At 43.0% G+C, this 12519-nt stretch overlaps 2 protein-coding genes across 4 annotated transcripts in view; both read left to right on the top strand.

Annotated features, from left to right (window-relative positions):
• FARSA (phenylalanyl-tRNA synthetase subunit alpha) overlaps nucleotides 1-12519 on the top strand; it is a 350543-nt gene that overhangs the window by 61746 nt on the left and 276278 nt on the right. The window lies entirely within an intron of this gene.
• On the top strand, nucleotides 3291-9142 carry KLF1 (KLF transcription factor 1). 3 transcript variants are annotated; one of them, XR_001313940.2, is made up of 5 exons: nucleotides 3291-3356; nucleotides 3525-3633; nucleotides 6126-7005; nucleotides 8585-8947; nucleotides 9050-9142. XR_001313940.2 is itself a non-coding variant. In XM_014073329.2 (4 exons), exons 2-4 carry the CDS (start codon nucleotides 3547-3549, stop codon nucleotides 8758-8760), a joined length of 1143 nt encoding a protein of 380 aa, XP_013928804.2. In that variant the 5' UTR covers nucleotides 3291-3356; nucleotides 3525-3546; the 3' UTR covers nucleotides 8761-9142. The 3 variants fall into 3 exon arrangements, 2 of the variants coding, with proteins under 2 accessions (XP_013928804.2, XP_013928805.2); XM_014073329.2 differs by having other exon boundaries at nucleotides 8585-9142; XM_014073330.2 differs by having other exon boundaries at nucleotides 3322-3633; nucleotides 8585-9142.

Raw genomic sequence — 12519 nt, 5'->3', positions numbered from 1 at the left:
GGCAAGTCAACATATCCAAAGTGGGGAAGCATCAATGAATGAAGGCAAATCTATGTGTTCCAGGATAATAGTACACTCTGCTAGAGAGAGACGTTTCCTGAGGATGGAGCTCCAGCATGAAAGCTCGGAAGACTAAACTTCTGGTTCCGGTGACTGACCCAGATTGGACCCTGCAAAAGTACCAAGTGTTATACCTTCACCTTGTATAAAATAAATGCTTCTTCTCTTCATCTCCAATTTGAGCTTTTAATATCGTGGCAGACCACATTTTTAGCAGCTGCAGCGTATCTCTTCGTTAAAGAACAGCAGTTGGATTCTGAATGTCACCTGCCCGCTTATTTTATCCCTTGAAAATAATTAAAGACACAGAATCCAACCCAAGAGTGCATGGTTGAAGTTAGGAACTTTTCTCCATCCTCATATAATTGCTGTGTTCAGAGTTTACTTACCCTTGCTTAACCATAGTTTACTCAACCCCTGCGTGAATCACATTAGTTTGCTAGTCTAAACCAGCCCTGCCTTAAGACTTTTATTCCTGTCCATGATTGATTTTTCTTTTTAATCCCATTAGCAAGGGCCGATGCAACCCTCTTTTCGAAGCACCTCTCCTCTCGATGGCAAGACAGTGTTAGCCCTCAGTACTGTATCAGAACCGAGTCTGTTGCCAGACCCCTCTGAGACCTCCTGATAGAAACCCAAGGCAAGCTGTTAATCTGTTATTTCTGCTTTTCCCCCCCAGCTGAAAGTTGCCCACTCTTTCGGCTGTCCTGTCCTTTGCAAGGCAGATTTGCAGTCCAAAATATCAGCTGGAGGCTGGTGTGGCTGGAGGAGAAATGAAGGTCGAATCCACAGTCTTAACTCCTCCACACGCGCCTGGAGGGCTCCTCAATTTGCGTCCGGCATCATTAGACTCAGCCATGCCAGAAGGCTTCTTCCAAGTGCATGCTTAGTCATGAAGCCATTATCTCTGAGTTTCCATTCCCCAGATGCAAGCACTGATTACGATCATATATCTTATCCTGAGAATTGCTCTCCATGTACAAGTGAAAAGGAACCAACCCTTTTTAAAAAGACTTTTGACATATGAAAATTAGTAAACCACACAGGTGCATTAAATGGCCCTCATTGCTGGAAGGGGGGGGGGATAGGCTTTTTACCCAATAGCTAGTTTTATTAACTGTCCAAGTGCTGGGTTTTCTTGAAAACTTAATATGGCTGGAGACTTGCAGTTTATCTAGAAAAATGACTAAACTTTGGGGGCTTCAGAGAGAAATAGTGGAAAATAACTCTTTAGTCAGCTTCAGGGAAATGAAGGTTTTGTGATTATGATACATACCATTGTAGAGATTTTGCAAATAAAACCCCACACCCTTCCCCCCAATGCCTGTAGCCTTTTTCTGACAGCATGCACAATATGTTTGAATGTTGAATGTTTGAATGTTTATTTCATTTATATGCCGCCCTTTCCCCCCCCCCCCCCAAGGGGGACTCAGGGCAGCTCACAACTCAAACCAGGGAAGGGGGATACAGACAAATTAACAACAACACAAAACAATACATGATTTAAAAACACGCAACAATCATACCATTCGAGATGGGTGCAACGGCTCTTTAGCCCCAGGCCTGTCGGAACAGCCAGGTTTTAAGGGCTTTGCGGAAGGCCTGGAGGGTGGTGAGGGTTCGAATCTCCATGGGGAGTTCGTTCCAGAGGGTCGGAGCGGCCACAGAGAAGGCCCTCCTCCGGGTAGTCGCCAGTCGACACTGGCCGGCGGATGGAATTCGGAGGAGGCCTAATCTGTGGGATCTGATCGGTCTAGTGGAGGTAATTGGCAGTAGGCGGTCTCTCAAGTACCCAGGTCCAATACCATGAAGGGCTTTATAAGTGACGACTAGCGCCTTGAAGCGTATCCAGAGACCAATAGGCAGCCAGTGCAGCTCGCGGAGGATAGGTGTTACGTGGGTGAACCGAGGTGCACCCACGATCGCTCGCGCGGTATGAGCCATGAAGATTCATTTCTCTTATAATCAATGGAGTATGCATTTTTATTTCTCATACATTACTGTTGTTGTTAGTTGCGAAGTCATGTCTGACCCATTGGGACCCCATGGACAATGTCCCTCCAGGCCTTCCTCTCCTCTACCATCCTCTGGAGTGCCTTTAAGCTCATGTCTACTGCTTCGGTGACTCCATCCAGCCACCTCATTCTCTGTTGTCCCCTTCCTCTTCCTTTGCCCTCAAATCTTTCCCAGCATGAGGCTCTTCTCCAGGGAGTCCTTCCTTCTCATTAGGTAGCCAAAGTATTTTGAGTTTCATCTTCAGGGTCTGGCCTTCTCAAGAGCAGTCACAGTTGATCTTCTCTTGGACTGACCATTACTATATTGCCTTCTATATTGTGAATGTTGCTTCAAGGCTCCCTTTCATTCATGACCTTAGCCTGATGGTATTTTGAGCTAGAGGGTGTAGAAAAATCCTTTCAAAGCTTAGCCAGGCAGACTACTACAAATTTGCATGTAAAACTAGTGATTCACTCATTCCCTGTGAGATCTGCATAGTTTTTCTTAGAGATATTCCAAAGGTCTCACTTTAGTTAGTGAGGCATTCTAGGTGTATATTTTAAAAATTGCATTATGTATTGCACAAAGTCTTAAAGGGCTTTCAGAGGCAATCATATAATCTTTATTGAACGATACAAGCCAACTAAATTTAGTGCAATTTACTTCTGAGTCGACGCATATGATTGCAAGCTAATCCTTGATGGGTTTCAAATTGCAGATTTTGGGTACTAAACAATTTCCCCCTCCCCCCCCCCAATAAAATGGCTATGAATTTTTTTTTTTACTAATAATCTTAAAGGCTGAAAGCATCTAGAAAACTGCAAATTATGTGCCTTCCTTTAACTCTTATATTTGTAACATGCCTAACAGTATAACATATTGTTTGATCTTTTTTTCTTCCTTTCAAAAGTCCAAATTAGAACTGCTTGGTCCACCTTATTCCTTTCAAGGGAGCAATGTGTTTTATTTGTAGTAATTCTATTTTCTAAATAAACTAAATACATATAAATATACACACAGATAAATGCACACCCACACACATAAACAAACAAACAAAAGATGATCACTGACTGAACTGAATTCATCCTTATCTCTGTTATTTAAAGAAAGTTAACTACTGCTACAAACAGGGCAATTATGATTATTCCTAATCCAGCTGCAGCTTGCCCCTTCACTAGCCACACCCCCTTCTTCTGATTGGTTTAGGTAGCTTCATTTAGTTTTCTGTCTTGTTCAAACCTTCAAAGGAAGGAGAGAATTAAAGCAAGAAAACCATTGATGGTGACACCTAAAGTAGAAAGGTTTGCTCTGAATGATGGAAAGGAAGGTGTAACGTTTGGGTGGGGATGATGCTTATAGGAGAGTTACATAAGTAAACTTTTACGCCTGAGAAGTGTGTAGCCTAGGAGTAAGCAAAAGATTTGGGAGGTGTGATACTACCTTATTCATTTTTCTTTCTTCTCTTTCAGGGACATAGCTTTTTAATAAGCCATGGCTTTTGTGGAGGCTGTGTTACCCCCAGCTGGTATCCTGGGGTCATTTAACAATTTCCAGGATATACAATCTGAAGGTTTCCAGGTGAGAAGTGGTAGGGGATACTAGCTGGCTGAAGGTGTCCTTTGGGTAAGAATTGAAAATGTCTGAAGGGATTGAAGGTGCTAATAAGTATAGGCTCCCAGCTGGACCCCAGTCTGTTGCTTACAAAATGAAGGTTTCTTTCCAGAACAGATGTGGGCAAGGTATTGTAAACTTTTGCATTTTAGGAGTTCCTCTAGCCAGACGGTGGGGAAAAAAAAATAGGAGGCATTACTGGTTTTACTCCGTTACAAAGAAAGTAAGTAGAACAGAAAGTTTGGGGCACCAAGTTTCCCTTCTGAAGGGAAGACAGGATGTAATGCTAATGAAATAGATAAATAGAAGTTGCTGGTTTTGGAGTGTTTGTTTAATGCAAAAATGTGTAGAATGTTTGCATTATTTGGAACATATTTCATGTTGATCGTAAATCTGTCTGGGAGAGATAATGTCATTAGTTTTAGAGTGTTTTTTTGCACTTTAAATTAAGTGATATGTGTGTGTGCAGACCTGGTAGATAAGACGCATACAACTAGGTAGAACTAAGGTCTAATCAGTGGGCTGAATCAGTGAATATAATGCTTCTCAGAAGGAACTTTCCTGAAGCCTTCTGGAACTCTTGATATAATCCTGTAATCAATGTGAAAGGAACAAAATGACCCTACTCCCATTGCCCGTATTTATTGTTTGTAAGACAAGTTTATTCATGATTAAACTATGTTTTAACTCTGATAAAATACTATGGCTTTACACTAGCTGAACCACAAACTAATTGTAGGAGCTGAATTCACACTTCATGCTAGCTTGCAATTTTATTGGTCTTACATTGATTATGCATCATAGTTTATTTTTAAAGTCAGTTTCTCCAAGTTTTTTGATTAGAACAAACTATGTAGAAGAGGAGACTGCCTAAACTGCAAGGGATTATGACTTCTCCTTTGACGCTTATGGTGGGATTAAGGTTCTAATAGGGAGGAAAAGTTGCACTGGGAAAGCAGAAGTTAGAAGGAAAAAAAAACACTTTAAAACTGCCAAATTCCAAGTGGAAACCATTGTATTACAGTTGTTATACCTTAACTGAAATGCTATATTGTAAAGTGCACACATATGATTAGATTTTTGTACGGTAACCTATTTTTTAAAATGTAGTTTACCCATAAAGAAAAAATATTACACAGTTACAAAATAATAGTTGAGTGATAAATATATTTTAGGCACAGTAAAATGTGGCATGTGGTGTGCAGAATTCAGGATTCAGGCAGATTTTTTTTTTTTTTTTAAAATAGGAAAACAAGGAATTCAAAAAATAGGATTGAATCATCTGACCTGGATAAACTTAAAACTCCAGCTCATACATTTCTTGGATTTTTTTCCCCTATAGCATTCTTGCACCCTACTCCTGTAATTCTACTTATTAATAATAATATCAGTGGTTCTCTGAAGAGTTGATTTGCTTCTTACTGTAAAGGAACTCTTAATATCCCTGGAGGAGTTGCAAATTTTCTTTTAGCAGCAAACTAATATTATTAATACTATTAATATTAATAATAAATGCTATTTATTAATATTAAATACTATTATTTAGATACATATAAAATATATATTATATACCGTACTCTTGTTTAAACCTATAACCTATAATCTATAGACCTATAATCTTAAATTTATAGGTTATATTCATGCATGTACATATTACTTCATTATATTTAGAATGTAAAGAGTTTTTGCCTGCAAAATAGATTTATAATCTTGTTGATTAGTTTTTAAAGTTTTCCTAATGTTACCTGCATTTATAGCATAGTGTCTAATGCTTTTAATCTCTCCTTTGTAGCATCTCATAATTTCATAAAATGGTGATCAGCGGTCATGGATTTAAAGTGATAATTTATCATACATATTGTAGCTGCAGGTCAGAACCTGAATACAAGCAGTGGAGAATACTGCATTTATGGCATCACATCTAATTTTGGGGAGAAATAAAATAAATTGCTTCTTCTTCTGTTGATTTCCCTGCTATAATAATACACAGATCGTAAACAGTTTTATTGTACGGTTATTTACTCAATCCTTCTTACAATCATGTGATGCTCTTCAAAGAACAAATGTTAAGTGTTCTACTCTTCTAATCTGTAGTTCCTGAAAGTCTAGAGTAGAATAACCATAGGATGCTGCTGTCCAAGCCTGAAAAAGCCTCTTGAGTGCTGAATGTTTCTGTTGCCTGTTTCTAAGGGCCAGTGAGATAACTAGCTTACAGCCTCTCCCAACTGTAAGACAGAAACGTATGCAGCCTTGTGATAGTGGGCTTCTTATCTCCACCTTAATGGCAGGCTCCAGCCTGTGCTTCTGAAGCTCATCCATCACAACTTTTGTGATCTTCTTTCTTTCTTTCAATTAGTGAAAGGCACTTATTACAAGTGTCTGCTTGTTTCTCCCTCCCACTCAGCTTCTTTCGTACCTGGGACACAATTTATTTCATAAGCTATTTATTTGCTTTCTAGTGGTGGAAGACAGAAGATTGCCCCGAAACTCCCTCTCTGGAGTTCTTGGAGGCGAACCAACCTGAGGGGAACCAGTCCATCAAGCAGGAGCATGAGGAAGCCAATTGGGATCTTGAATTTCTCCTAAGAAATTTTTCTACCTCTGGGCAAAATGCCAGCCTTCCTCGAGATGACCCAGTGGACCAGATCTCGATGCCTGCTGTCTGTCAGGCAACCTCAGTTGAGGAGGAAGTCATCAGAGAAAAGATCCCAGGGATCCTGAAGGTTCCAGAAGTTCCTGGTCCCTCAAGCTCGGAAGCCCAGTTCTTGCTCAAAGAGCACTCTGTGAACTGTACCCCGGTTCTACCCAGTTATTTCCAGGGTATATTAGAGCCCAATAAGGATCTAGTGTTTCCCAACAATCAGTTGCCACACTTTGCCCAGGGAGATTCTATGGGTCTTGCCGTAGCAGGGCAACAGCCCAGGGGACCCAGACAAAGATCTCATGGGCAATATTATCATGTAGCCTGTGAAGCCCATGTACCGCCAAGCCCTGACTTGCTAGGCAAACATGCTTCCTACAATCAGCTTCCACCAGCTGCAGTGGCTTCTCCGCTGCCACACTGCAGTCTGTTGAATGGTTACCACCATCCTTTCTCCCATAGTCCATTTCAAGCCCGAGCTCAAATGTACCAGGCAGATTCTGTTCTCCATGCTCTGCCGCCACTCCATGGTTTGAGGAAACCACCTTCGCCTATGAGAGAAGCCGCAGCCAAGCCAAAGAAGGGACACAAACAATGGGGCCACAAGCGTCCCGCTAGTCACGTCTGCAGTCATCCCAGTTGTGGGAAGACATATACCAAGAGTTCCCATCTCAAGGCTCATCTTCGCACACATACAGGTAAGGGAGAATGATACAGAGGCCGGGTGCAGCTGGGTGTTGGGTCTTGGGGGTATTTTATCCTCTGTTCTGGGGCCTTAGAAATTGCTCATCATCTGTTGAATCTACCTTCTGCTGAATATCTAAGGCAGTGTTTCTCAACCGTGGCGACTTTAAGTCCTGTGGACTTCAACTCCCAGAATCCCCCAGCCAGCATAGCTGGCTGGGGGATTCTGGAAGTTGAAGTCCACAGGACTTAAAGTCGCCACGGTTGAGAAACACTGCTCTGGGCTGATGTTAAAAGGTAGAATCACCATAACAAAGCAGTCCATAGCTTATTCACCTATTTTGCTACGATGAGACTTTCCCTTTCAGTTCTGGGAGCCTTGTTTGGCATAGCCTTGTTCTGTAAGACTATTTTGTCTTCATCTTTGTAGTCCCGATGTCGTACGCGGAGCTGTTTCTAGGGTTATATGTACTTCCTCAGCCTGAGTCGGGGAACATGTGCAGGTGGGAGTTCTGGTCAAAAGTGAAGGCTGGAAACCTGAAACAGTTGAGGGCTCTGGTTCATCTTTGTCTGGGTCCTCTGGCTGTGGCCCCAACAGGCAGTCTGGGAAGAGAAATTGAAGAGAGCATATCAAGCAGCCTCAGAGACTGTTTTATCCTAAGTAAAGATGACACATAGCCACACCCTGTAATTGATATGCTAAAGGTAAATTCCTATAATAAAGGAAAGTTGGTAGATTGGTCATAATAAAATAAGGCAACTTTCTGCGATAGCTTCAGACTTTCACGACTGAAATATTTCTTTGCAAATCTGTGTTCTACAAGTTCCATATTATAATCATTCCCCATGCTTGAATATAGCATGTAAGCTATGCTGGCTGGCGGATTCTGGGAGTTGAAGTCCACAGAGCTATGCTGGCCTGGGAATTCTGGGAGTTGAAGTCCACAGGGCTATGCTGGCTGGGGAATTCTGGGAGTTGAAGTCCACAGGGCTATGCTGGCCGGGGAATTCTGGGAGTTGAAGTCCACAAGGCTATGCTGGCTGGGGAATTCTGGGAGTTGAAGTCCACAGGGCTATGCTGGCCTGGGAATTCTGGGAGTTGAAGTCCACAGGACTTAAAGTCCCCAAGGATGAGAAACACTGATCTAAGGTTTGGATGAAGAGCCAAGGTGGCGCAGTGGTTAAAAGCAGCACTGCAGGCTACTGCTAGATCAGCAGGTCAGCGGTTCAAATCTCACCGGCTCAGGGTTGACTCAGCCTTCCATCCTTCCGAGGTGGGTAAAATGAGGACCCAGATTGTTGGGGGCAATATGCTGACTCTCTGTAAACCGCTTAGAGAGGCCTGAAAGGCCTATGAAGCGGTATATAAGTCTACTGCTATTGCTATTGCTATTGCTATTGCTATGTTGCACTATGCGATGCCCCCCCCCCTTTACCCTGAGGCTTGTGGGAGGGAGGAAGTGGGAAATCCTGTCATTTTGGGATGCTTATTTCCTCAAACCTCTGGGCATGAATGTTAACTGTGTAACTTAAAATAATGGCCCTCCCTCCTTGGGTCCAGTAGTAGCACCAAGGCGCTTATCTGTTTTACAGGAGAGAAACCGTACCACTGCACATGGGAAGGATGCGGTTGGAAATTCGCCCGTTCCGATGAGCTGACGCGCCATTATCGTAAACACACCGGACAACGTCCATTCAAGTGTCCCCTCTGTCAACGGGCTTTCTCCCGCTCGGATCACCTCTCTCTGCATCTGAAGAGACACGTGTGACAAATATCAACATTTTGGACTGCAATGGATGTTCTTACTCACAAGGGAACCTGGTAGTGGGATAGCGATTATCCATTTCCTACAAAGAAGGGACACTTGCCTTTTGCCCTGGTAGTATTAGCCAAGAGAATATAATGAAGATTAGTTACCCAGTTGGACTCCCAGACTGAAGGATTTTGGAATTTCAGTTGAGTTATTCTATCGCTACTAAAAACTCACTTATATGATAGCCATAGTTTGAAACCTAAATTGGACACTTATGTTTTTTTTTCTTCTTCCTACTGAATAGCATTCCAGACCACAAAGATATTGTCATCTATGATGTAGAAGAACATTTTGTATTTCATTGTCCTTGCAGTAAAAAGAAATCCATAGTCTAAAACATTCCTGTAGGTATGATCTCCTTCGGTTTAATGTCAGAGATATGAAGAAGCTGGAGCAAAACAATTGGTCTAGTCTGGTGCATTCTTGGATATATTTTCTGAATAAATGAAATTGGGATAAGGGCGATGGTCTATAGCTAGCAGCATTACAATGAATGCATTGAAGTTTCCATCATCGTCAGATCCTGGAGATGAGTTTTATCTTTGTCTTCTATTGGGATCAAATGTTGGCCGAGCTGATGAAGTAATCCTTTCCCAAGGTGGTGCAGTGGTTAAATGCAGCACTGCAGGCTACTGCTAGATCAGCAGGTCAGCGGTTCAAATCTCACCGGCTCAGGGTTGACTCAGCCTTCCATCCTTCCGAGGTGGGTGAAATGAGGAGCCGGATTGTTGTTGGGGGCGATATGCTGACTCTCTGTAAACCGCTTAGAGAGGCCTGAAAGGCCTATGAAGCGGTATATAAGTCTACTGCTATTGCTATTGCTATTGGGCTAAAAAAAAATAAGGCTACAAAGGAGATCCTTTGCCGGACCTGGCATAGTTTCATAGGTGAAAAATGGGCACACCTGCATGTATCAAATTGTTATTCCTTTTTTATTATGTATTTGTATCTTATCACCGTGAACAACTATGATGCAGAGGGGAACACAACTAATTTTTAAGAGTTGTGTGCTGAAGAGTGAAATGCAAATTAGACCAGCTGAAAGGCCTGCATCTCGCAGCTACTAAAAGGCCACCACTCCATGTCACATGAGCCTTGATCCTGTTACTTTAATTGTGGGTTCGCAATGCTAAGTCAAAATATGAGTTGCGTATTTCTGGCATCATTTATACCACCCAATAGGTGTAACTTCCATGGCTTAGTATATTATGTGTAGTTTATTCGATAAAACATGCATAATAAACCATTCTCATTGGCTCAAGGTGTTGATTCAGACTTCCATCCTTTTGAGGGTTGGTAAAATGAGGACCTGGATTGTTGGGGGGCACTGTAAACCGGTATATAAATCTAAGTGCTATTGCTATTGCCTGTTGTGTTACATGAATCCAGCCAATGTATAATTCAGGTGTTATGGTGTGAAAAGCAAGAGACATTTGGGAAAATACTAAAAGCTCTCAGCTGTTATCTGAATGCTTAGATCAGTGTTTCTCAACCTTGGCGACTTTAAGGCCTGTGGACTTCAACTCCCAGAATCCCCCAGCCAGCAGCTGGCTGGGGGATTCTGGGAGTTGAAGTCCACAGGCCTTAAAGTCGCCAAGGTTGAGAAACACTGGCTTAGATGTATCTCCAAGATGACTGATAGTCATCTGTAAACCTGGCATTTTGAGAAGGAACAAAGCTTACTAGGTTTGGTAGATTTGACAAACGGGTTCTACCGAATAGGTGCGAACTGGTAGGAACCCACCTCTGGCCCAATCCCAGGGGGACTCAGGGCGGCTTACAAATACGAATGAAATAATAACATACAGGGGGAGAATACAAACATTAACAAACTGTTTAAAAACCCAACATACATCCGGTTTAATTGGGGGTTGAACCTGGTTTGAGTCAGCAACCCCCTGGCCTGCCGGAACAGCCAGGTTTTGGTGGCTTTTTGGAAGGCCATGAGGGTGGGAAGGGTCCGGATCTCTGCTGGTAACTCATTCCACAGCTACAGAGAAGGCTCTCCCCCGAGTGGTCGCCAGTCGGCATTGTCCGGCCGACGGCACCCGGAGGAGGCCTAACCTCTGAGTTCTTATCGGACGTTGGGAGGTGTGTAGCAGGAGACGGTCTCTCAGCTATCCAGGTCCAGTGCCATGTAGGGCTTCAAAGGTAATCACCAGCACTTTGTAACGCGTCCGGAGACTAATAGGGAGCCAGTGCAGCCCGCGGAGGATAGGTGTAACACGGGTGTACCGAGGTACCCCTGATATCGCTCGTGCGGATGCATTCTGGACCAACTGCAGTCTCTGAACACTCTTCAAGGGCAGCCCCATGTAGAGTGTGAACTAATCTATATCTAACCTATATCTTCCCTCCTAAAGAGAGATCTGATGCATATGGGGCCCGGGTTTTGAGGTGGGCTGAGGATAAATTCCTGGAGTTCCTTGGCATGTCATTGGGGTTCACTTCAATGTGAAATTGCTTATCCCACAGTTCAGAAATGCCACAAAGTTGTTGCTGTTGCCATTCCAGATGTGTCCCTCCGAGATAACAGGTGAAAAAGCCTAATGGATTTTGCCTGCCTTAAGAGTCCAAGGGGAATGTTCACTGAAGCCATGGAAATGGTTTAAAACTCGTGGTCTGCTGGATATGTGAGATGGAGGGAATGGGGGCCAATGAAAATGCTGTTGCCAGGAGAGATTGGTGCTGGGATGAGGGCATGTGAGAAACTAGCCCTATGTTTGAGATGGCTTGGAGCAGTGTTTCTCAACCTTGGCAACTTGAAGATGTCCGGACTTCAACTCCCAGAATTCCCCAGCCAGCATTCTGGCTGGGGAATTCTGGGAGTTGAAGTCCGGACATCTTCAAGTTGCCAAGGTTGAGAAACACTGCCTTGGAGGGTAGAATGCTAATGGTTGGCAGCTGGTTGCCAAGCAACATTCCTATGTGATGGCAACTGGCCTAGGTAGAAGGTATATTTGATTGGCTGGCTTGAGGGTCACTAACGGATGTCCTGATGAATCTGTCCCTGAGTGGCAGGTACCAGGTAAAGGCCTCAGGTTCACGACACACACACACACACAAACATGCAAATCAGCCATACAAAAATATGACATCTATCTGGCCAATTCTTCCAGGCTGCTTTTGTTATTTTTGTAACGTGTTTGTGTAACATGCACAGCAATTTTGGGGTATCCTCTAATGGAGTGGTTCAATATTTCGAAATGCTTGCAATAGCAATAGCAATAGCAGTTAAGACTTATATACCGCTTCATAGGGCTTTCAGCCCTCTCTAAGCAGTTTACAGAGTCAGCATATCACCCCCAACAACGATCCGGGTCCTCATTTCACCCACCTCAGAAGGATGGAAGGCTGAGTCAACCTTGAGCCGGTGAGATTTGAACCGCCGAACTTCAGATAACAGTCATCTGAAGTGGCCTGCAGTACTGCACCCTAACCACTGCACCACCTCGGCTCTAGATAGATAGATAGATAGATAGATAGATAGATAGATAGATAGATAGATAGATAGATAGATAGATAGATAGATAAAGAGATATGGATGGATGGATGGATGGATGGATGGACAGACAGACAGACAGAGATATAGAGATAGATAGATAGATAGATAGATAGATAGATAGATAGATAGATAGATAGATAGATAGATAGATAGATAGATAGATGATAGATAGATAAGAGATATGGATGGATGGATGGATGGATGGATGG

This window comes from Thamnophis sirtalis, unplaced genomic scaffold (genome assembly GCF_051295495.1).
Source record: "Thamnophis sirtalis isolate CommonGarterSnake01/CBP01778 unplaced genomic scaffold, rThaSir2_p1.2 scaffold_3, whole genome shotgun sequence".
Lineage (NCBI taxonomy): Eukaryota > Metazoa > Chordata > Lepidosauria > Squamata > Natricidae > Thamnophis > Thamnophis sirtalis.
Note: the sequence above shows the minus strand (reverse complement) of the source record. Positions and strands in the feature narration are given on the sequence as shown.